The sequence below is a fragment of the Toxorhynchites rutilus genome, chromosome 2, assembly GCF_029784135.1.
Source record: "Toxorhynchites rutilus septentrionalis strain SRP chromosome 2, ASM2978413v1, whole genome shotgun sequence".
NCBI classification, from domain to species: Eukaryota; Metazoa; Arthropoda; class Insecta; order Diptera; family Culicidae; genus Toxorhynchites; species Toxorhynchites rutilus.
This window is the reverse complement of record NC_073745.1, coordinates 279,655,196-279,681,516: the sequence shown is the minus strand read 5'-3', so window position 1 is coordinate 279,681,516 and position 26,321 is coordinate 279,655,196. Positions and strand designations below refer to the sequence as shown.

General features: G+C 39.3%; 2 protein-coding genes across 2 annotated transcripts; one reads left to right on the top strand and one right to left on the bottom strand.

The window, feature by feature from the left end:
* Positions 1-3,441: 3,441 nt before the first annotated feature.
* On the bottom strand, positions 3,442-4,312 carry LOC129770890 (uncharacterized). Its single transcript, XM_055774061.1, has 2 exons — positions 4,174-4,312; positions 3,442-4,063 (listed from the first exon to the last, which is right to left on the bottom strand). The coding sequence occupies exons 1-2, from the start codon at positions 4,195-4,197 to the stop codon at positions 3,710-3,712; spliced, it is 378 nt and encodes a 125-aa protein (XP_055630036.1). The 5' UTR covers positions 4,198-4,312; the 3' UTR covers positions 3,442-3,709.
* Positions 4,313-24,183: 19,871 nt separating this feature from the next.
* Positions 24,184-25,695, top strand: LOC129766920 (tigger transposable element-derived protein 1-like). Its single transcript, XM_055767520.1, has 2 exons — positions 24,184-25,522; positions 25,574-25,695. Exons 1-2 carry the CDS (start codon positions 24,184-24,186, stop codon positions 25,693-25,695), a joined length of 1,461 nt encoding a protein of 486 aa, XP_055623495.1.
* Positions 25,696-26,321: the final 626 nt, after the last annotated feature.

Genomic DNA, 26,321 nt, shown 5'->3' with positions numbered 1-26,321 from the left:
AAAACTGTCCGATGTTCCCTGTACACACTTGGCATTTCTTACGTTTCGAGGTATCTCACATCTGCGGAAGTCGCTTTGCTGTCCAAACAAACAACAAAACAGAACCGACAAGCAAACATGAGACAGTCCATGTAAAATTTCGCTCGTGGACTTAAAGTGTTTAGGTCGGAAAATTCGATACTTTTATGAGCTGAATTCATTGTACATAATTGTTCAATGTAATTCGTCAGACGATAGGTGGTGTTGTTGCTTTTCGATTCTCGAAAACGTTGTTTTGAAATTTCGAGTCCATTCGGGGTAACACCGACACCTTCAGTCAGGCTAAAACCGACACCTGGTTTTTGTATCATAGACAGGAAAAATGCGTTCTTACTTTTTGTAGATGCCTCGTTTTTATATTCGAAAGACAAAACGGCAGGGCTGAACTAATAAAACAGCCAAAATGAACGTTGAATCGGGCATGTCAACAAAAAGCCTGGCAGAGCTCATGGTATCCCTTTGTTCAACGCCCATCGGTACATTTCACGTAGATGCTCACCTAAGCTGGGATCTTAAAGTGTCTACATAGTATATACAGTGACTCAAATCCGTGATCGTACTCCACCATGCAGATCTCTTTTCCCTTCTTTTGAAGGTCGAAAACAAGCTTTCGGAACATTCTATTTAGATAAAGTTATAGTGTAATATGAGAGTTAAAAGGTTGGCTAAAGGATGTGTCACATCAAATTGCATCACGGAAAAAACGCTGTAGAAATTTAATTTTTAGGAATTATATCTTCAGCTTTCGCTAATAATCAGATAAGAGTGTATAGATCACGTTGGCCATGCTTCACTGTCAATTTTTCGTAAATTTGGAAAAATGTCGTCGAACGAAAAAGAGCGTCGTGAATTAATCCTGCGCACTCATTTCGATAATCCGGAGTCACATCGGGACATCGGTAAGATGCGGGGAATCGTCCAATCCACGGTCAGCAGAGTACTAAAACGATACTTCGAGAACCTAACCATCGACCGGAAGGTGAAGAACGGCAAAAATGGATGCTCCGTCAGTGAAAAAGATCACAAGCGCGTAGTTAAGCAGTTTAGACGTGATCCGAGAAGTTCGGTCCGGGATGTCGCCAATAAGCTGAATTTGTCAAGTTCATTCGTCCAGCGGACCAAGCAGCAGGAGGGCCTGCGTGCATACAAGGTTCAGAAGGCTCCTAACCGCGACGAAAGGCAAAACGTGGTGGGGAAGACGCGAGCCCGGAAGCTGTACACCGAAATGCTGACGAAGCCGCATTGCCTGGTAATGGACGACGAAACCTACGTCAAAGCGAACTTTCGTCAGCTGCCGGGCCTGTTGTTCTTCTCCGCAGAGGACAAATTCAGCGTTCCGGAGGAGATTCGCAAGCAGAAACTATCCAAGTTTGCCAAAAAGTACATGGTGTGGCAAGCGATCTGCTCTTGCGGAAAGCGGAGCGCCCCCTTCGTGATGACCGGCACGGTAAACGGGCAGGTTTACCTTAAGGAGTGCCTACAGAAGCGCTTACTACCACTATTGAAGCAGCACGAGGGCCCGACCATCTTCTGGCCGGATCTCGCTTCGTGCCACTATTCAAAGGACGTGTTGGAGTGGTACGAAGCCAACGAGGTCACCTTTGTGCCAAAGGAAATGAACCCGCTCAACGCGCCGGAGCTTCGCCAAATAGAGAAATATTGGGCGATTATGAAGCAGGCCCTCCGGAAGAACCCAAAAGTTGTCAAATCGGAGGCGGACTTCAAGAGAAAATGGATTTCTGTTCAAAAAAAACTACAACCTGACGTTGTACAGAACCTTATGGACGGGGTAAAGAGGAAGGTGCGAGCATACGGGCTTGGGCTCGAAGTATGAATAAAAAGAAAATGCCAAAAGTTGTTTAATAGTTTTTATTTTACTGTCTAAAATTTTCAAAAGGATCGGTCTACTGGGCGAATTTCTACAGCGTTTTGATGCGTGATGCGTGATGCATGATGCAATTTGATGTGACACACCCTTTAATATGAGAGTTAAAAGGTTGGCTATCTGTTTTCAGAACAATGGTTTAGGGTGCACCCGTGGCCGAGTGGTTAGCGTCTCACATTATCATGCCGGGTGTGCGGGTTCGATTCCCGTTCTGGCCGGAGGATTTTTCGTCAAAGAAATTTCCTCAGACTTGCACTGTGGTCACGCGTATTCTAGAGCTTGCCCCTCGGAATACATTCAAGGCGTGTTATTTGGCTTAAGAAATCTCAACTAAGTATTAATTAATGACGCTAGTTAATGCATATGTTGAGACGGCAAAAGTTCCACAGGGAACGTTAACGCCATACAAGAAGAAGAATTTAAAGAAATTTCATGGTTTCTAAATTTCCTACACAGATAACTTCCTCAGTTTTTTACTGGGATTGATGTCGGAAGATTGTCAATAACTTTTGAGTAATTGTAATGTAACTATGTGCGAACTTTATATGTCTTGAGCTCTGGGTCACTGTCTTGGTAAAACTGGTATCCTCGATTGGATCACATTTTGTCGACACTTTGCTTCATATTTTCTTTCAGGATGTTCCAGTAAACATTCTGATCCAATACACAATCGATGAAAACCAAATTGCTCATACATGCACCCTCATACCATCTCTCCACCACCCTTATGTTTAAGCGTTACTTTCAGATTTTTTTTTACGTTTAATTCATCGTTGGCTTCCTCCATACGAAACAATAACCATCGGAGACAAAAATATCAAATTAGGACCCATCTACGGAAATAACATCTTACCAGTAAGACTGATGTGTTTCATACTGTTTGGAATAATCAAATTGGAGTTACTGATTTTTTTTGCTGATATACTGTTTGTCCCTCTGTACTCGGGCATTCAAGTTGCCCTTCCTAGGCACATTTTTTTACCCGACAGGGTGTCGATCTCACCCGCACTCCCATTTATTTCTCATGAAAACATAAATTTTTGTATTCTATCAAAATTCGAGTACTTATCGAAAAATGATCAACAGATACTGTAGAATTGTTAATGAATAGTTGAAGAGAGGTTATCTAACCATTTGAAGTCGAAGACACATGGTATATCTTGGAAATTTGTGGCAATCCTTAAGGTGTCGGTTTTACCCTAATTTCCCCTACATGTGGATTTTTTGTTTGGAAATTCATAAAAAAAAAGGCGAGTGAATTATATCGAGACTACCTTAGCACAGTGGCGATATCGTAATCAACAATGTTCATCCGAGGTGCGATTATTACTAACTGGAAACTAAAAAAACCTCGAGACAAAAGTCTCCCTTGATTACTGAGAAGAAAAGTAACCTTCCAGAAATCTAAAGGGTATTCGGATACACTTTCTATACAGCGACATATTATTTCTAGTAAATTCCAAATTTTATTCTATTCAAAACATGTAACTATCCTAAAAAATAGCAAAAAGCTTCCGTATAACTTACACAATGTCAATGTCATTTTTGTTATCACATTTGATGCGATTCGTTTGTTGAATAAATATAATTTCGGAAGTAGATACCCCCGTTGAACAAAACGACATTTTAGCACTGTCGTGTTAATGATAGTTATAATTACTGAGGATATGAAAAACGTTGTCACAGTGAGAGCACAATGTGTTTTTTTCCAGAGTCAATAACTGTGAGCACACATTGGTCGATCATCCCTGCATTGCGTTTGCTTCGATGTGCATTCGAATAACATCAGTACCTCATATATGGGTACTGATATGCGTAGATTGGCCTCTGGGGTCTGGGTGGACTTCTAGTTGGGGCTGCAGTAACAGGCTGCTGTTGCTGCTCCCGCTGTTTTTGGAGACGCTGTTTGTTGACCTGCTGCTGGCGATAGACGAACAGAGGTCGAAAAAGAAGCGCTCGCTTGGTTCGTTTGTGCTCATCACCAAACTCAGGATTCGACATGACGAGAATTGTAGGATGGTTCACTTGAAGCTTTCGCGTTTCTGTGGTAACCGACGCAACCGTTTTTGACAACCCATTCTCACTAAAGGTTCGCGGCAAACACACGACTACGGTGAAAAGCGCCGAAAATATGATCATCTGAAAATACACGAAACAAGCTTTCGTCAGTTGACTGCTAGGCAAGATCACGTATTATTGATCTTTTCAATATTCTTTCCACTATCACTTTCGTTTTTCATGCTATTTACCTTCACTGTAACTCTCATTTCCATCTTTATTACACTACACTTGTAAAAATTTTATTATCCACCTTTTCTTGGAGCCCACCGAATTCTTTGTCATCACTTGATTCTCCCTCGATTTTTCGATTGTTACTGATTCGCGAATGTATCCTCACCTTGATTTTTATATTACTACAAAACGCTCAAATTTCGCACTTTTCCAGCCCACTTCCTCCGCACATTTGGCCTCCCGTCCACCGAGGATGACTCGGCGTACGAACCGGTATTGGTAGAGGAAGACAATCAGGTATTGATATGTGTGAACGTGTTTCGGTATCACACCAGCTGGGTTAATATTTTTGTTCCGGAAGGAAGCTGGATGACTTGGCTATTCTAGCCGGAAAACAAGAACAACACTCATTCATTCTCATCCATTTAGCGAGATTCCTCGGGAGATGAGTAAGAGTAATGATGTAACTGATTTTCGATGTAAGTCAGAATATTCACAACTGCAGTTATTAGACTTTGCACTTTGTAGAAGATGTGTGATTCAGGGCTACGTTATTGGGAATTCTATGAATACAATGTAGATTTTTGGGCATTTTGCTACGTTAATCAGAAGGATTGTCATGATCGTTACATAACATAATTTAATTTTCATTCCTAAATAAATTCGCGCTCCCCTATAAGCTAGTGATAAAACACGTGTTGTAATGCGCTTAATAGCAGTTTGTAAGCAGGCACCTATTAATGCATCTCGAATATCACGTTAATCTCTCGGATCATTATTTTATCATTGCTGCTAAACATAAGCTTATTCCGTCTATTAACACAAGATGCAAAATATAGGGTTGTGGAAAAAGAAATGTCGTATTTCTGATCGAAGTTTGACGCTTCATTTAACATACTTAAAATTATCCAATTTAAGCCAAATATGCGCCGTTTTGTTCGCAAACTTGTTGCCATTTAGAAGGCAACTTCATTTCCCAAAAGCGAGTGCTCACATGCCGGTCTACTTGAATGATTTCAACGATTTCATCGGTTTCCACAACGATTGGCCTACCAGTACGTGGTGTATCTTCGACAGCCACTACACCAGAACGAAATCGATCAAACCAACGCTGTGCTGTGCGAATCGTTACAGAAACTACACGAATTTTTTTCGGCCGCCTTCGTTGCACTTTTACTTCGCAAGTAGTAAAAACGTAAAATATGGCGAATTTCTTGCTTGGTGGACTCCATCTTTGACGCGCTATAACTTGAGACTGAAAAGGACAATCACAACACTGTCAAAACGACACTTGTAGCACAGATTGTCGTCTTTAAATAGTGGTATAGTATGACCCGATGCGATAAGTACAACACAAGATATGTTTAAGTGTTGCCATATATTGACAATATACAATATGACAATTATATTGGGTTGGGGAAAAAGATATCCCCAACCCAATATAATGGAAACGTGATATATTAGAAACAGATTTATTTTGTAATAACAAATAAAAAATCTACAATATGTATAATTTACATACTTTTTTTCCCTGTGACGTGCAAAATATTATATATAGAAAAACATTTGTTACCTTATTTATCACATGAGCTGTAGAACTACATATCACAATGCAACATAACATATCGAGATTATTGTTGCAAAGCTTTTCCCATAGCAATTTCTCGTATATTTCTTAAAAACAGTATACAGTATTCTTTCTTCTTCGAGTTCCGGTACAACTATTCGAGTCTCAGGAGCAGGATTCATAAACAAGTTTGACAGAGTATTTCTCAACTGCACCAAACCTATTCGCTTTCATGATTTGGTGATTGGGGTTGATAAAACATGGTGCCAAGACTCGAATAGTAAAAATCCAAAATAATACATGTTTCAATGTTTTTCAAGTGCCTTGTTCAGTGTTTCTGAATTTATCACGATTGTCGTTTCAATTTTTTCTCTGTAGATTAGTTTTATATTTCGAATCATTCCCTGGTCTATTGGATGAGCAATAGATACTGCATTTGCCATTTGTAGGAAAAGCTTATATTTATCTAATACTAGCTGACCCGGCAAACTTTGTTTCGCCCAATTTTTTTTTTCATTATCAATACCTTCAAAAATTCACGTTTTCTTACTAAGCGCAAGTTCATGAGTCCAATCGCAGAACTGTTCATTGATTGATCTTCTAATCGACCAAAACTCATCATTATAATATCAGATTATTTTCAGACACAATTCTGGTTCAAGATTTTTCAACCACTTGCAAATAACATATTTCTCCGTTGCATGGAATAAATGATTGATACAGAAAATAGGATAGAATAAAGACAGACCCCTTCCCTCTTCTCCACTTAGAGAGGGGGAGGAGTGTCAATTCACCATAGAAACGTTTCGTGCCACCTGAAATCCTCACATGCCTAATTTGGCTCCATTTGCTTGATTAGTTTTCGAGTTATGCAGAAATTTGTTTTTCATTTGTATGGCAACCCCCCCTAAGAGAAGGGGGAGGAGTATCTAACTACCATAGAAACATTGATTTCACCCTACAACCCCCTCATGCCTATTTTGGTTTCATTTGCTTGATTAATCCTCGAGTAATGTAGAAATTTGTGTTTCATTTGTATAACAAGCGCCACGACGCAGGTGTTCCAAAATTACGTATAAATTTCTTAGTTTGCAAGTGAATCATTTTTTAGTTTCTTTCAAATGTTATATTTGAAGTCTAATTCTCTGGTGCTCTGGTCACGTAAGTCTTAACATGGAAGTGATCAATTCCTATAACATTCAAGTTGAATAAAGGGCCCCTATTCCAGAAAACTAGACGAGCAATTCGTCTCGTCTCGTCTCGGTTTCAGTCACTGTCGAGACGAGCAAAATATCCTATTCCAGTACACGAGTTTCATTGAAATATTTTATTTGGTAGACTGGGGAGACTTCAGTCACATTTTCTTGGTATGATCAGTGATGTCAGATGAGAATATATGTTTTTATTTTGAGAAAAACAACAAACATTTTTAAAATTGATCAATCGATACTCTTTTCTCAGTGCCAAAATGTTGAAAACATAACAAAATGGAATAAGTTCCATATATCTTTCATTGATATTTTTTCTCGAGCATATGGTTTCATCACTCAGACGTTTTGTTATTATGGATTTATTGACGGCAATGTTTGTTCATCTAACCAACGATTTATCAAGAAATGTTTTGAATCTATATGCATGTATTTCCAATAAAGTAGTTGATATGAATTTCTTATTCTCGTTCAATATGATGTGAAAACACTTTTCATGCCGTGTTAATATATCAAAACAGTCATCTGGCATCCCTGGATATGAGTTCAATGTTTACATTTGGCTGTGATGTTTGGACAAGGCCCATTTGAAAATCTGTAAAATCTTACACTGAATTGAATTTGATGATTGCAGCTGAAAACATACATTGGTTATGCAATACTAATTTAGCCGTGAAACAATTTTTGAAGATAAAGGCGGAGCAGAAGAATACCGATGTTTTAAATCAACTAGGTGAAAAACACATAAAAAACCAAACGATTCGACTGATTCAAGCTCGTCATCTGGAATACCACAAAACAAACGAGACGAGCGCTCGTCTCCTCGACTCGTTTTCTGGAATAGTCAAAAAACTAGTCAAAACTCACATTTATTTAAACATACTATCGATTCGATTCTCGTCCCGGAGTATTTTTTATCTCGACTGTTTGTCGTTCCAAAGGAATAAACACAAACTTCAATTGGCAAAAGCTGTCACAAAAATGTATCACCGATTACCTCCATATGGTACTTCTACAAAAGACGAAATATAATACTGTACTACTGATTCTTACACGAACCAAACTTGAGAAACGGCACAAGCCTCGCATCTCATTCCAAACAATCAAAGAGAAAGTTGCTCAGAATCATCCATAGTGGTTGATTCTGAGCTTATGAAAATGGTACGACATGCTTTCAGAAGAAATGCTCAATGATGCCCAACACAAAGAAACGGACCAGTCTGTCTGAAACTTAGTGTGCGTTCTTCCAAGGAATGCTACTAACTAAACATAACCTCGATAGGAGCCAGTAGTGCCATCACTCTGACTTTGCTCGAACTTTTCAAACGACCCTCGTATTTTGAAAATACATAAATGGTTATATTTCTGTGGAAATTGAATACATATGATAACTTCGAGCTGGTGGGATCCCCAAAGTGCACCCTTCAATCCTCAGAATATGATCGTTTATGGCCTCAAATATTTATTACAAATAACGTAAACATGTCAAAGGCATTTTCCATGCTGCTGCGGCTAATGGCATCATCACTGGAAATAACTAGATGGGGAATTGCCCAAAGTATCAGCAGGTGTACTTTATACACTCCATAAAACACGGCACATGAAAATATTGGCATTTGTTATTATATTTATTTACAAACGGAGAGAGATAAAAATCGTGAGGGGCCATGAAAACTTTCCACTGATTGACAAGGTGCAAAGTGTGCTGCGCAGAATCCACATCTGGATTGAACTCAGTTTTTTTTTTATTATGTATCTACAAATCCGAAACTACTGAACGAAATCATCATCATATGAGGAATCAGACGAATCTCCGGGCGCAGGATCAGCTCTCTTGCTTTCGTTGTTCTTTTCTGTTTGTATCTTTTCAAACCCGTGGTCCACATCTTCTATCTCGAAAGGAGGTGGGAAAATGAGCTCCCGTTTGGCTATTGGATGCCCGAACTGTTGCACGGAACTGTCTCCGGGAGGATGCGTAAGGATATCGTGTGGACTTATCATAATCGTCTGTAATTGGAGAAAAAACACGATACACATTAGAATTGCCTGTATTTTCAGTGGTACAATACTCACAATCAAGAGAAGCAGATACATCATTGCAGATAATGTGGACTTTCTTGTGAAGCAAAAGTTGATGCTTTACTGCTATTATACCATCTAGAGATGTTTATATAGTAGTGGTATAACCCTTTCAACTCCTTATTGTCTGATATGAACAAGATAGCTTAGACTCATCGTAGTGCTAGAGGGATATTAAAAATTAACTTTTAATTTGTGGTTACATGAACATGATGAAACGGGTCCTTATTCATGACCTTTTATTTTTTTTTCTTTCATAGGCCTTGTGTACTTACGGATCTCCTTACAAAATTTATTTTCAGAATCAACAACAAATTATGTTCATCGAATCTGTGGAAATCTCAATAATTTTCGTAACTTTGGCACAGGAAACGGTATCTTATCATCTGACTGTGATATTCATTTTTAAACTATTCTTTGTGCCAGTAATTACACGTTGCCATGCACTACGTTTGTAATCACTTTAAAAAACTATTCTGTTTCCATCTAAAATGCACATTACAGCTGCTAAAGGGCTAAAGCAGTTTTTAATTAATGTGTGAATTTTTAGTCAATTATCGCCTACCACCAAAGCTGATGTAACAAAGTTGTAAAAAGTTTGGATTTTGCCAACTCGGTGAGGCTGGCAGATGACTCAATCAGTATGAACAAATTTCTAGGAATGAACGTGTCGATAAGGCATACGCTTTGATGAATTGTGTCAACCCATGTTTGAATTAAAATCAACACTCTTTCGGATTTGATGCCTTAGTATTACGTTCAAACACATAATTTAGATTTAGAGAGTGTTTCGCAATTCTGCTATATACAGCATATATATCTTCGAAATGGTTTCTGGAATTTATTTTTCGGTACGGCCTTCTCTCGTACACAAGAACGTGTATTTTTAGTGAAATCGTACTCGAGCAACCGAAGCCTTCAGGAAACTTTGTCCTCTTATGGTAAGAATTTTAACATTTCTCGTCGTCGATTACTTCCTCTGGAGGTACGTGAAAGACCGTTGCTATGTTAATAAGCCACAAAATTTGGAGGAACTTAAAGAAGAAATAACTCGGATTTTCAACAGCATCGAAGTCGGAATGTTAGAGTTGTGCATGAAGAATTTTGTTCGCCGTCTAAAACGCGTTATCAAAAAAAAGGGTGGTATACGAGAACGTTTATGTTAGTAGAAATAGAACTATTCAATCGGTCGAGTAAATTGGGATGGGATTCGAACTCCGGTAGTTGGATTGTCAAGCAGCAGCTATTTCGCACGGCATCTGTAATTAAAGGTCTGAATACGTGCGAAATATTCATCTGGTGATCGATTAAAAGCTAACTCGAATGCGGGGCGCATTGACACCAATAGATGTTGTATTTTATAATCGTTTAAAACATTGTGATTCCGTAAAAATATACTATAAAACTATTGTAAATCATGAAAAAGACAATTTTATTTATATGTTTTGAAACATTCGAACACCTGATTTGACAAAGGTGTGCTGAATTAGAGCGTTCAAAAAAATGGACAAACCATGATCATATTTTCGACTCGACAAACCAAAATCATTAACCTTAATAACTCAGGAAATTCATATGGACGATTTCAATTATAAAAAAAAATTGTTCCCTCAATCAATTCAAAACGTAGTTCTACATAATTGGATACTATTTGTAAACCAACTTGGCAACCTTGCAAAGCAAAATAAACTAAGTTGCTTTGAAGTACCCTATGATCAGAATGTACCGTGATTTTTTTATTTAAACGTACCGTGCATGCGGGAGCCGATTTACCATTTATTTTTCTTATGTCGGTACGACCTCAAGACGCACATCTGTCAGGTTTAAGTGCCATCCGATCATTTGTGTCTGCTTGGCGTTTGTCTACATCAGGGGTTCTCAAACTGTTTTGGGCAATAGACCCCTTTTCCAGAATTAAGTCATACCTCAGACCGCTATAGTCAAATTTCATTGAAAACCATATCTTTAGTTATTTTTTCTCACTGAATAACTATCAATTGAAAGACATTGCAGCTAGTTAAATGAGTAAACTTAACATTGTTTTCTCATGGAGGCTGGTGCAGTGGTAACATCCGTACCTCTCACGAAAAAGGTCACGAGGTCGATTCTCACTCCCGACATTCTTCCAAAAATGGAAGTAATGTGACAAACCAGCCAAAACTGTTGAAAGTCACTATAATACAAAAAAAAATCTAATCATATTCAATAAAATAAATAGAAATAATATTTAGTAAATATCAAGTGTAATTAATGGTAATAACCGTTGGGGTTGCGTGGTTTTGCATAGGTAACTGATGAAATTACATACATAATTCGCTTTTGCTTTCGTGAGAATAATTCACAAGAGTTTTCATGACCACTCCACGCGGAAGCAGAATAGAAACTGATGCTCTTGGATAAGATTGCATCACTGAAACCGAATGCACAAATCTTCCTTCGCTCGACCGCAATTTCAAGCAACCATTCCTTCATGACCATTCCATGCTAAAGCAAAACAGAAACTGGTGCTCTTGGATACGAATGCATCACGGGAACCGAATGCCAATATCTTATTTACCTTTATACCTTGCTCGAGTACATTTGCAGGCGAGTGAAAGAAATCACAGCATGCATGCATTCGCGATGACGGTTTCTCCAGGTGCCTTGGTTTTGCGTCCGTGTTCGGGAATACACTCCGATCACAACAAAAGCAACCATCATCAATGAGTTAGATTGAGGCCTGTTTTCAAAGCAATTTTTAAGCTATTGAAGCGATTTTTTGGACCAATAAGTGACAATCACAAAATTCTTTGACATTTTATCGTTCGAATGAAGTGATTATTATACCACTCCATTCAGCCGGTAAAGAGGTATTAACGTCCAAAACCTTGCACTCCAGCGTCACTCTCTCGTTTTCGAAACTTTGAATTTACACCCCGGCACAGAAATGAAAGACGTAGTCCTACGTCAAAAACATTCAAATCCCAAACCAATCTATCCGCAACTACCAAAATATTACGCAGTTGTTACTTTGAGTGAGCTGTAAAACCACGATGATGACCAACCATAGATGGTGCACCATCAGTCACCATGGAATAGTCATCAGTTCCATGGAATAGCTTTGTCGGTAAAAAATTTCCATACAGAGATATTTCTGTGTGAATGAAAAATTACTCCTTCGTCTTTGATGATGAATTTTCAATAAACGACCATCACACCGCAAATCGAAAGCCAGTTTTGAGAACTACAATAAATTCTGCACAAGGATAAATTGTTACTTTGTCGAAAAAAACATTATTAAAATTCTTTGCATCAAAATACAGAATGCTTTGCGTACTCTCAGAATGGATGATTCGCCACTTTCGTTTTCATGCATTTGTAGGTACGAGAATTGCAAGGAGTGATGATACTCACATGTATACATATACATTTCCACACATACACGCACTCCTCACCTACAAACTCATAGAAACGAATGTTACGAATCGTTCATTCTGAAAGTACGCAGAGCGTTCTGTATTTTTGGTACAATTTACGATTAAATGCTCCTTTAATTTACTCCAAAATTTGAATAATCAGCTAGAAAAAACGGCAGCATGTCAAAAATCGCTTGAAATTTCCGACTTCGCCCTCCGTTCCTCTAATTTTTTTGTCGAGTGTATGTAGCAAAAATAATTTCTTGGCACATATTTCCGTCTTTAATAAAGGGTGTGTCACATCAAATTGCATCACGGAAAAAACGCTGTAGAAATTTAATTTTTAGGAATTATATCTTCAGCTTTCGCTTATAATCAGATAAGAGTGTATAGATCACGTTGGCCATGCTTCACTGTCAATTTTTCGTAAATTTGGAAAAATGTCGTCGAACGAAAAAGAGCGTCGTGAATTAATCCTGTGCACTCATTTCGAGAATCCGGAGTTGTCACATCGGGACATCGGTAAGATGCTGGGAATCGTCCAATCCACGGTCAGCAGAGTACTAAAACGATACTTCGAGAACCTAACCATCGACCGGAAGGTGAAGAATGGCAAAAATGGATGCTCGTCAGTGAAAAAGATCACAAGCGCGTAGTTAAGCAGTTTAGACGTGATCCGAGAAGTTTGGTCCGGGATGTCGCCAATAAGCTGAATTTGTCAAGTTCATTCGTCCAGCGGACCAAGCAGCGGGAGGGCCTGCGTACATACAAGGTTCAGAAGGCTGCTAACCGCGACGAAAGACAAAACATGGTGGGGAAGACGCGAGCCCGGAAGCTGTACACCTAAATGCTGACGAAGCCGCATTGCCTGGTGATGGACGACGAAACCTACGTCAAAGCGGACTTTCGTCAGCTGCCGGGCCTGTTGTTCTTCTCCGCAGAGGGCAAATTCAGCGTCCCGGAGGAGATTGGCAAGCAGAAACTATCCAAGTTTGCCAAAAAGTACATGGTGTGGCAAGCGATCTGCTCTTGCGGAAAGCGAAGCGCCCCTATCGTGATGACCGGCACGGTAAACGGGCAGGTTTACCTTAAGGAGTGCCTACAGAAGCGCTTACTACCACTATTGAAGCAGCACGAGGGTCCGACCATCTTCTGGACGGATCTCGCTTCGTGCCACTATTCAAAGGACGTGTTGAAGTGGTACGAAGCCAACGGGGTCACCTTCGTGCCAAAGGAAATGAACCCGCCCAACGCGCCGGAGCTTCGCCCAATAGAGAAATATTGGACGATTATGAAGCAGGCCCTCCGGAAGAACCCAAAAGTTGTCAAATCGGAGGCGGACTTCAAGAGAAAATAGATTTCTGTTCAAAAAAAACTACAACCTGACGTTGTACAGAACCTTATGGACGGGGTAAAGAGGAAGGTGCGAGCATACGGGCTTGGGCTCGAAGTATGAATAAAAAGAAAATGCCAAAAGTTGTTTAATAGTTTTTATTTTATTGTCTAAAATTTTCAAAAGAATCGGTCTACTGGGCGAATTTCTACAGCGTTTTTTCCGTGATGCAATTTGATGTGACACACCCTTTATATCAAACATACCCTAACAACAGAACTTCATTTCTGGTTAATGTAGACTTGTTCAGCTGCACAAAAAATCTCTTGGTCTATTATAAATTAAATAACATTTCTCCCTCTACGCGACTAATCTTCAATTTCCTGAAATAATTGAAAAATGTTTTTTGTGACCAAGCATTTTGTAAATTCTTTTTCAGTCACTTTATTCTAGCACTTTATTCACTTTATTGAGCTATGTAAACATGTTGTAATCTCTTGAATTGAATTAGTAGATTAGTGTATTATCATTCAAGCTCCAACCTGCTCCAACGTATTTCAGAACGCAAATGAATTTGCAACCTAAGGGCAACCATATAAAACATACTGTAGAATATCAGGAGCATGTTAACCCTTTGAATCCAGGGGAACGCAATAGTGCTCCTCTTGTTTGATGTAAATATTTCCGACTTGACACCTCTTAACGTAGGATTTCGACTTTCGGGGACATTTGTAAAAGAGGACTTCACGCGCTTTATGCTGCAAACGATAATTGCGAGTTAAATGATATAAATATAATATTCTCATTATATACAATGTAAAAATTATATATATACAAGTTAATGTTAATTTTTTTTATAAAACTCACTTTTTATGTGTGTTTCTTTTCTAATTAATACAACTTTTGTGATTTAATCACTTATATGCGTTCTTTAGTATTTTTTAAAATATACCCAAACTCATCCGGAGTTTTGGCATATGCTCACAAAATTTGCTCCGCACTCATTCGGTTAAACCGTAATTTGATGATAACTTTTTCGTGTTAAATCGCGTATATTGTTTAAACATAGAGAAATTTGAAACATACCTGAAGGACTTGTACGCTCAAACATATTGTCTTGCGCGAACCTGTTCACGTTTTTTTACTTGCCGAATTTTTTATCTTGTACTTTTTTTTCTTTTCATCTTGTTGAGTTTTTAAAATGTACAGTAATGATGCTTTCTACTAAAATATTAGTCATTCGTATATGGTAGTTCACGTAACACAACTTATGCAGCATCATAAATATTTCTAATAATTTTGTTATTTCATGGGGGTCGATTTTCAGACCTCGTCGACCCCCAAAATCAATTTTCGTTTATGTACCCTTGGGGGTCGATATCGACCACTTTGAGAAACCCTGGTCTACATCATTCAACTTTTTCCAATTTGCCACACGGCCGGAAATGTGGGCTGACAATTCTTGGATTTTGCATGATGATAACGCGACATCGCACCGAGCCCGAATTGTACTGAATTATTGGACCAAACATCGAGTAAATACCATCGATCAAGCACCTTATTCATCCGATATGGCCCCGTGCTACTTTTTTTGTTCCCCGAGTAGAAGATGGTGAAAATAAATTTCGAGGAGATCATAGTGAATGCGACGAGGGAACTAAAGGCCATCCCATCGTCGGCCTACCAGGGAAGCATGGAGGACTGGGTCAAGCGTTGGCACATATGTGTTTCTTCAAATGGATCATATTTTGAAGGAGATAAGAGAAATTTGCCTGAAATTTAACTCTATTTTGTTTTATTTAAAAATTTCCGGTACTTTCAGATCATAGGGTATATTATTAGGTTGGTCTATATGACAAAACCCCACTGCAGCCATCTTGAAACTCCAGTGTGTTCTGTTTTGAAATAAAAGTACAAATCTTAGTAACAACTGACTACCACTGAACTTATTGAGAGAATGCTGAATTTTTAGCGCTTGTGTTTAACATCTCTCTTGTATGCTTCAGGTAAACGACTTCTTTCGTACTGTTTTCATATACCGCTCCCCTATTCATCTTAGTAACCAAACGACCACACCTTGTACCATAGATCCGTCTTGAAGTGTCAGATTTATAATATGATGTAATATGTATTCAATAACAATCTAATGGGTGTTCAATAAAAATGAGAATGCTTTCAATACCTTTCTGTAAAAAAAAGTGAAGAGCGTATATTTTTTTCTCGCCGAGAGAATTGCTCTCTGGGCTCCCTAGAAACGGGTTGTTCATTTCTTTTCACTCGGGTGCTGTCAGTTCGATCAAAGATGGCGTCGAAACAACAAGCATCCCGCGAGCGCGTTGTACGGTTCTTCGAAACGCGTGAAAGTCAAGGAAAAAAGTTCACAGTAGACCACTTTCGAGACGAAAGTGGTGGTGAGCACTGTTTACCGGATCCTGGTATCCCGGAACATCGAGAAGACCGGTAGTGGCCGTCCGGCGAAGGTCATGACAAAAAAGAAGAAGGAATCTCTGAAAAAGCTGTTCGACAACAAGGACGGTACAAGTTTGCGTGACGCCGACAGAAAATTTCGCTGCTCCCATTCCTACATCCACAGAGCCCTCAAACAGGATGACATCGTCTGTCGGAAGAAGACTAGGTCTCCAAAGTACACGGACGAGCAGATAACGACCTCAGTGCAGATGGATGACGAAGAATTATCGCGAGACATCGTTTGTGCTGGATGACGAGAGTTATTTTCCGCTATCAAAGTCCCACAATCCCGGCAATAACCGATACTGTACCGACGACAAGGCGTCCACACCTCCCGGGATGAAGTACAAATACAAGCATAAGTTTGAGAAGAAAGTTATGCTGTATATTGCAATCTCCGACAAAGGGATTTCTCAGCCCTGGTTGAACAAGCCGAGCGGACTTGCCATCAACCAGAAGGAGTGCCTGGAAAAGATACTGGTTCCGTTCTTAGAGGAACATCATTCTGATTGGGAGGGAGTATGTCTTCTGGCCGGACAGGGCGTCTTTCCATTATGCCAAAAGACGTTGGCGTACTTCGGGGAAGAACAGATACCGTAGATACCCACCCGAACCCGACCAACTTGCCCCAGTGCCGTCCGGTCTAGGATATTTTCGACTCCCTCAGTGCCCTGGTGCCAAGAATAATTGGCGGGCCACGGACACCAAGCCGTCCAGTACTCTTGTGAGAGCATCTCAACCAAGTTGCGCAGTACAGCTGAACACGGCCGCTTTGCCAACATTTACTGATTTTTTTTTAAGAACAACCATTATGGTTTTAATAAAAAATACTGAATTGCTCGAAAGATATTTTTATTGTTTTTACTATATCACTGAACGAAATTCTCATTTTTTATTGAACACCCGTTATTATGATTAACTTTTGAATGATATTCCACAGCATATAACACGATTTTTATTTCAACACTACACTGCCTTTCTACGCATAGTTGTCACATGTTCCAAAACCAGCAACTGAGAAAAACGCATTCAAAGTTTTCTAGCATATTTGTCTACCAGATGCTTTAAGTATTTCGGTTTTACAATACACTGAGTTTTTTATAAGCAGAAAACTATTGTTTAATGAAATGTGAAAAGATCCTTTCATTTGAATGAATCAATCTTGGTTACGGGCTTAAAAATTCATGGTGGGACAGTTATGCCTAGAATATCCACATGGGACAATGGAACTTGATGTTGTTTTTTGAAATACTGGGAATAAACAATGCGTTTATTTGTGTTTTTCCGAAAGATTATGCAAAAAACATCGTTTTATGATGAAGTGAGTGACCTGCAATACTTTGCAAAATATAAATCTCATTGTTATTAGGCATTCGCTGACAAGATGTACACGTGTTCTGCTATTTTTTTTTATTTGTTTGAGAATTAGTTCGTTCTTCCAAACCAGAAATGAGAGCATTAGCCCTGCTGAAAGCGTGACATGAAATTCTTGTACTTAAACCGATTTATTTGATATGGATCTACAAAAAATACATTGTGGGACAGTTATGAATAGAATATCAACATGGGACAATTGAGCTTGATGTTTTTTTCAAAAGCTTGGAACATACAATACCTTTTTTGTGTTTTTCCGGAAGAGTAGCAATAAAGACATCGTTCTATGGAGAAAAGTGAAAATTTGTCAAAAAGTAACATGGGGCAACTATGCGTATAACGACAGTACATTGATTCAAATTATACCTTTATGTGACTCAAACTGGATGACTACAGCACCGCAGGGCTCGTCCAACTCAACTCGGTTCACAACTCTAACGGTCGCCTTCTCGATCTCTGCTTTGACAGTCGAGAACTCTCCAATGACATAACTGTATCGAGTGCCCCTGCCCCGATAGTAAGGGAATGCCAGCATCATCCGCCTTTCAACCTGTTCATGAACGAATGTGTTCCATCTGAATTCACTTCAACAGCGGAAATAATCTGTTTTAACTTTAAGAAAACAGACTTCAACAGAATGAAACATTTTCTGTCCTCTACCAACTGGAATGACTTGCTACGCGACCTGTCCGTAGAACATCGGTTGATATTTTTCTTCCGTCCTAATCTACGCAATTGGCCAATTCACTCCTAAGCTAGTTAGTAGAAGACCACTATATCCTCCCTGGTCAAATGCCACTCTCAAACTTCTCAAGTCGATTAAAAGATCAGCCCTCAAAAAACTGTCGCGAAATCAAAATGCCTATGGACCGTCATATTACATCGCTTGTAACTACAAATACAAACGGCTCAATAAAAAGCAGTTCACTTCATATTTGTACGGGATACAACGGAGCCTCACACTCAACCCTCGGAAATTTTAGTCTTATATCGACGAACAACGGAAAGAGGTAGGTCTACCTGTGTCCATGATTCTGGGCAGAAAGGAAGCTGCTTCTCTCTCATGGATCGGTGACCTCTTCAGGGAACAATTTTCAGCTGTGTTCACAAATGAAATGCTTGACCCACAACAGGCGTCTGAAGCGGTAGTCAACGTACCACTTCGCCCAGCCATCGGCCCACATCCACAGATATCGCTTAACAATATTGAATCCAGTTGCGCTCGTTTGAAATGTTAAACAAATCCAGGTCCAGATGGTATACCATCTATTGTTTTAAAAAGGTGTTGCTCTGCGATTTCCCAACCTTTGGCAACTATTTTCAATCGCTCTCTGTCGACAGGAACATTCCCGAGTATGTGGAAGGAATCTTTCGTTTTTCCAGTGTTTAAAAAAGTTTTTTTTTATCTGTTTTATAGTGACTTTCAACTCATTTGGCTGGTTCGTCACAATTACTTCCATTTGTCGAAGTTTGAAGAATGTCGGGTGTGAATTGAACTCGTGACCTTTAGCGTGAGAGGCATGGATGTTACCACTACGCCGGATCGCCTCCTTTAAAAAAATTGATAAACGTGAGACTGTGAGACATGCATAACTGTCTAAGCTACGTGTCTGAAACTCAACATGGGTTTATGCCCAAAAGATCCACTTGCACCAATCTCACCTACACATCCTTCATTATCAAAACCATTGAAGATCGCAAACAGGTCGATGCTATCTACACCGATTTTTCAGCTGCCCTTGATAAACTGAATCATGAAATCATGATAGCAAAACTCGAATTTCTCGGTTGTTCTAGTACTCTACTCGGCTGGCTCAATTCCTACCTGGTTGGTCGCTCAAATTCTGTCAAGATCGGTGACATTATATCGGAACCATTCTCAGTCACATCGGGTGTTCCACAGGGCAGCCATATCGGACCTTTCCTATTTTTACTGTACCTGAATGATGTGAACCTTACACTTAAATGTTTCAAGCTCTCACACGCCGACGATTTAAAACTTTACTGCGTAATAATCTGTCCAAAAGACGCACTTTATCTTCAACATTAACTTAATATTTTCTCCGAATGGTGCTCAACTAATCGGATGAGTTTGAATGCCGACAAATGTCATTTGTCATTTCATTTGCTCGTAAACGCTCCCCATATTACTTCAATTATAAAGGGTGTGTCACATCAAATTGCATCACGAAAAAAACGCTGTAGAAATTCGCCCAGTAGACCGATCCTTTTGAAAATTTTAGACAGTAAAATAAAAACTATTAAACAACTTTTGGCATTTTCTTTTTATTCATACTTCGAGCCCAAGCCCGTATGCTCGCACCTTCCTCTTTACCCCGTCCATAAGGTTCTGTACAACGTCAGGTTGTAGTTTTTTTTGAATAGAAATCCATTTTCTCTTGAAGTCCGCCTCCGGGTTCTTCCGGAGGGTCTGCTTCATAATCGCCCAATATTTCTCTATTGGGCGAAGCTCCGGCGCGTTGGGTGGATTCATTCCCTTTGGGACCCCGTTGGCTTCGTACCACTCCAACACGTCCTTTGAATAGTGGCACGAAGCGAGATCCGGCCAGAAGATGGTCGGGCCCTCGTGCTGCTTCAATAGTGGTAGTAAGCGCTTCTGTAGGCACTCCTTAAGGTAAACCAGCCCGTTTACCGTGCCGGTCATCACGAAGGGGGCGCTCCGCTTTCCGCAAGAGCAGATCGCTTGCCACACCATGTACTTTTTGGCAAACTTGGATAGTTTCTGCTTGCGAATCTCCTCCGGAACGCTGAATTTGTCTTCTGCGGAGAAGAACAACAGGCCCGGTAGCTGACGAAAGTCCGCTTTGACGTAGGTTTCGTCGTCCATTACCAGGCAATGCGGCTTCGTCAGCATTTCGGTGTACAGCTTCCGGGCTCGCGTCTTCCCCACCATGTTTTGCCTTTCGTCGCGGTTAGGAGCCTTCTGAACCTTGTATGTACGCAGGCCCTCCCGCTGCTTGGTCCGCTGGACGAATGAACTTGACAAATTCAGCTTATTGACGACATCCCGGACCGAACTTCTCGGATCACGTCTAAACTGCTTAACTACGCGCTTGTGTTCTTTTTCACTGACGGAGCATCCATTTTCGCCGTTCTTCACCTTCCGGTCGATGGTTAGGTTCTCGAAGTATCGTTTTAGTACTCTGCTGACCGTGGATTGGACGGTTCCCAGCATCTTACCGATGTCCCGATGTGACAACTCCGGATTCTCGAAATGAGTGCACAGGATTAATTCACAACGCTCTTTTTCGTTCGACGACATTTTTCCAAATTTACGAAAAATTGACAGTGAAGCATGGCCAACGTGATCTATACACTCTTATCTGATTATAAGCGAAAGCTGAAGATATAATTCCTAAAAATTAAATTTCTACAGCGTTTTTTCCGTGATGCAATTTGATGTGACACACCCTTTACCATCGCCAATCCGCGTTGACGGCATTGAGCTTCGTATTACGAAATGGGGGAGCAGGCATGACAATATGGGTTTGCAAAAGACATAAACGTGCTTTTAAAATAAAAATTATGAATGAAAATTATTTTTACCAAACCAAATTAGTACTCTAGGTAAACTAAAATCACTTTTGCTTGCAAGTAGTAAAAAAATATCATACACAAATTGTGTTTAAAGATAATTTTGTATTATAATGGCAAGTTTTGGTGAGAATATCTGAAAATTGATAGAAAATAGTTTAAATTGGGGTCAGAACAGCGTACTTATAGAAGGCAAATAACGCAAAGAAAAAAAATTCATTCAAATTTTAGCAATTTAAAACTGCCTTAGGGTCGACTAATCTGATAGAGAATAGTTGACCTCATACAAACTAATATCGTATCCAGATGTCGACACCATTCCGCCGTCAACGCGAATACGTCTCTCAAACATAAAACCATCGTTAAGGATTTAGGTATTCTCCTACATTCACGCCCAACCTTCAAAAATCACGTAGGTTATATAACCACTAAAGCCTCAAGAAGACTTGACTTCATCTTTCGTTCGCACGATTTCCCTTGAATTCCGACATTCCGCACAAACTACGGCCACAATGAGCCAATCAGTAGTATGTGTCGTGCGTTTAATCGTTGTTATTGTGTTTTTGATTTCCATTTGTCCCGCTATGCTAATAAAAGTAGGATTCGTGAAGTGCTCCGTTAGTTTAGTTTAGCTTATTATATTGTGTCCCATTAGTTTAGTCTAGGTTTACCATTGAGTAGAATAAGATATTTGATGTTAAATGTAAGTACAGTATGTGTCATTAGAATTATTTAAATCTGTTGATGCCTAAAAAGAGGAGGTTTCATGCCCATTTAAGAAAAAATGAGCAATGGGCTTTTCCCTCACTCCAAATAAATAAATATCTGCATCTGCCTGATATGCATATGATGTCGATCAAGTCTTTTTTACGATAGTGCATATGATAAAACCGATGTTTGTTACACCCAATTACGACATAAATTGTTTTGATAAATAAAATCAGATTTCACGGTTTTTTACGAACTGAGATATACGCGATGTATGCTTTAATCGACATTACACTGGAGTCGCTTTTTACGCGGGGGATACGTGCCGCGTAAACGAAAACCGCGTAAAAAAAAACCGCGTAAATTCCAAAATCCGCGTAAAAAAAACCGCGTAAATTCCAAAATCCGCGTAAAAAAAAACCGCGTAAATTCCAAAATCCGCGTAAAAAAAAACCGCGTAAATTCCAAAATCCGCGTAAAAAAAAACCGCGTAAATTCCAAAATCCGCGTAAAAATAAACCACCCTAAATTTTAAAATACACGTAAAAAACTAATAGTCAGTGAATTATTGATATAAAATGCAACCCATATTCAAACAAATTGCATATTGTGTGCATATATTGCGTGACACAAGGCTTCACGAAGGTAGCTCCTTGGCCGATTGCATGTAAATACCTGTTTAACCGTTTGAGTGCGGAGAAGCGCGATAGCGCTCCTCTTGTTTCTGCGGGGAGCACCTTTAAACATAGGATTTTGTCTTTCTGGAACATGTTGGGGGTACAGATTGAAAATGTCCAGATTCTACCGCTTATTGCTCATCCATTTTTCGATGGATTTAACACGTTAAGCCCCGATTTTTTCGTGCTCTGCTTCCCATTCAGCGCGCATCAAGAGCGTTTGAACAATATAAGTGTCGGTCCCAGCTCCCGAAGATACTTATTGTATAAATAAAAAACAGTCAGAGATTCAACTAGAAAGTAGTTACAAGTAGGTTTTTACGCATTTTATGCCTGTTTTATCTTTGAATTATCTGTAAATCGCTACAAGTTGTTGTTCCGTCCAACGTGCAACAACCGAGTGGTAAGTAAAGAGCTGTTTGGTTAGGTGGCATGACCAAAATACGTAGAAGCATATTTTAACCCTGCCTCAAATTACTATTTTAACAACAAATTTCAAATGTAAGAGTATACAAACTGTTTCTACAGTATCTTATATATGTATTGGCTACATTGAATTGTTCTAAAAGCATACCTATCTGTTATATGGTCGGTGTTAAGTCAGACCGGGCCATGTGACATTTTTATGATTTCGAGAAAACGAACATAAAGTTTAATGCTCTGCAATTTACAAAGCATTTAATTTTTTCGTTCAATATTGTTCTCAGAAGTTTGAGCTACTCTCTGCCAATACTGTGATGTATGATAGTTGTAAAAAAACATCAAGTATCATGCCAAAAAAGGCTGTTATTTGGCTGCCTATACGTACAAAGTCCGCTCTGACTGAACTAAATGATGTATTTTTTGAGAGTTGGTTCACTATGACTGAACAATTCCGAACAGTATTCGTCAATATATCGTCAAATTTGAACTCATTGTCATCGTTACAGCCTAAATCGCACTCTGAAATAGTATATTTTGCGATCATTCACACTGCATTTTTCACTGATCCGTTCAGTCGGAGTGAACCAATTTTATTTTTATGCAGTCGGGCACAGCGTGTGTTGGTGATGGCTAGCTCATAGTTGCGCTGTGGGAGGGGTACTCGTGGTTTGTGGGGTCGTGTGCAAATTATGTGTGCTGCTAGATGCTGTCGCTTCAGTTCGTTCGGTGTGGAACTGAACACATATAAAAGGACGAAATCGCATTAAGAAGTTATTCGTGATTTAACCTTGCAGTGAAAGTTAAAGTGAAAGTGCAGTTCCTGAACCGTGGTGGTTGTAGAGTCTAGCCAGTTTGTGTTCGGTCGAGTTCGGCCAGTTCCCAGCGAGTTACCCAACCTTGGGGGTAATCGTGTGCAGTTCCGCTTTTCGACAGTTAGCTGAAGACGTCAGCAGTATTCAAAATTTTTGATTAAAGGCATACTCTAAAATGGCTTCGCAAAAAACCGCCTTCAAAAAAAACAGATCAAGAGTGTCTCTTTCTTTGGAAATGAAGCTCAATATTTTGGATGCCCTTCAAGATGGGAAATCTGTTGCAAACGTCGGCAGGAATTTAAAAATCAACGAATCGACTGTGCGTACAATTAAAAAGAATCAAGATAGCATCAGACAGACAGCAGCTCAGGGCACTATCTATGCAACAAAATCCTCATCATATACACGAGATCCATTGATGGTCAAGATGGAAAAGGCACTTCATATGTGGATCGAAGATCACGCGCAGAAGAAAATACCCTTGGATCAGGAATTAATAAGGGAGAAAGCTTTGAGCCTTTACCTTTGGTTAGAGAAGAATGAGCCGTCTTCAAGTAAAAAGAAAGACTTTACCGCGAGTAAGGGATGGTTTTATAACTTTATACGTAGTAATTCCATTCGCAACGTTAAAATCAAGGGTGAATCCGCATCGGCCGATGTTTCGGCTGCAAATAGTTTTCCTCCAAAGCTCGCTAAGATCATAAAAGAAGGTGCGTATCATGGTGACCAAGTGTTCAATGGAGATGAAACGGGTCTTTTTTGGAAAAGAATGCCGTCTCGTACCTACATTACGCAGCAGGAGCAATATGCCAGTGGTTTCAAAGCGGCCAAAGACAGGGTTACCCTGTTATTTTGCAGTAATGCTTCAGGCGACATTATGTTGAAACCGCTATTGATCAATCGTGCTATGACGCCCCGCTCGTTGAAGGGGGCTGATTTCAACAAACTGCCAGTGCACTGGAAAGCTAACACTAAAGCGTGGGTCACAAAAGCCGTTTTTGAGGAATGGTTTTACGATATGTTTATTCCGGAAGTGAAAACATACTTGGAAGGAAAAGGTTTGGAGTTCCACGTGCTTTTGATTTTGGATAACGCTCCAGGACACCTAGTTATCAAGCACCCAAACGTTCAAGTTGTGTTTCTTCCACCGAATACAACTTCTTTGTTACAGCCTCAAGATCAAGGAATAATTGCTGCTTTCAAGAAGTTGTACATTAAACAATGTCTTCGGTACATCCTCGAAAAGCTTGAAAGCGATGAAACGATGACGGTAATTCAAGCGTGGAAAGAATTTAAGATAAGAGACGCTCTGACGTTCATAGGAAAGGCTCTGTCTTCTATGAAATCTAAAACATTGAATTCGTGCTGGAAGCCACTATGGCCAGAATGCGTGAAAGCTGGTTCAACAGACCCTTCAAATGTGGAAGAATCAGAAATTCTCATTCTGGCACATGCAATTGGAGGGAAAGGATTCAAAGATATGGATAGTAGAGACGTTGAAGAGCTTCTTGAAGACACCGAAATTGAAGATGATGAACTGATGCAGAGTTTAGTCACATCGGAGCCTTTAGAGGACGATGAAGACCGGGATATCAAGCCATGTGATATCGAAGACGGGAATAAATTAGCGGATACCCTCGTAAAACATTTTATGGAAAAGGATCCTTGTGTTGAGAGAGCCGTTTCATTTCGGAATGATTTGAAACTGTGTATGCTTCGCTACAATAGATTGAACGAAAAAACACAGCCAACAGTTATCGATGAAGGTAGTGACATTGATGTTTAAAGTGAAAAGTATTTTAATAATATCTTTACAGATGACGAGGATTTCAGCTTACCATTGGAACGCAGACGATCTCGTCCGATTTCTTCGGATGAGGAAGATATCGCCACATCATCTAACCGCAAACATCCACGTGTTGCTAATGATAGTGATTAGATCAATAAAAGAAATTCTTTTTTCCACTTGGCTACAATAAAATTGATTTATGAATACATTGGTAAAAATATCATGGTAAAAAACTAAAAATATGTTTAATTAAATTTGTCTAAATTCCGAAAACATTTGTTTGTATTGTAATTTTTTCGAATTGCAAAAATGCAATTTGAAAAAATTACTTTCGAACTACTGGACCGCTTCACATGATCGATATATCAAATTAAAGCCAATTAGCTAGTCTTTCTTGAAAAAATGTTATACTAGCAAAACAGTTGGATTTTGTTTTCGTAATTATTGATTGTATTTGTTTGCTTATAGTTTACATGATCCAAGGACGCTATATTTTTTTATGTTTCTTGAAAGTTCTGGTTTTTCCACACAAGATAATCGAAAATCAGAAATGTGATTTTTATCGTTTTCGAGTTATGAGTTTGCCGATGGTCCGAAAAATCAGATTTTTCTCTTTTTCTATAAATAACTTTTTTCTAGAAAGAAGAAGCTTTCAAGAAAAAAATATTTAAAATATAGTGCCCTTGGTCACGCAACCATATAAACTATAAAAAACAAGTACAATCAATAGTTACGAAAACTTGGCAAAATTGGTTGTACTGTTCGAAAAATGAGAA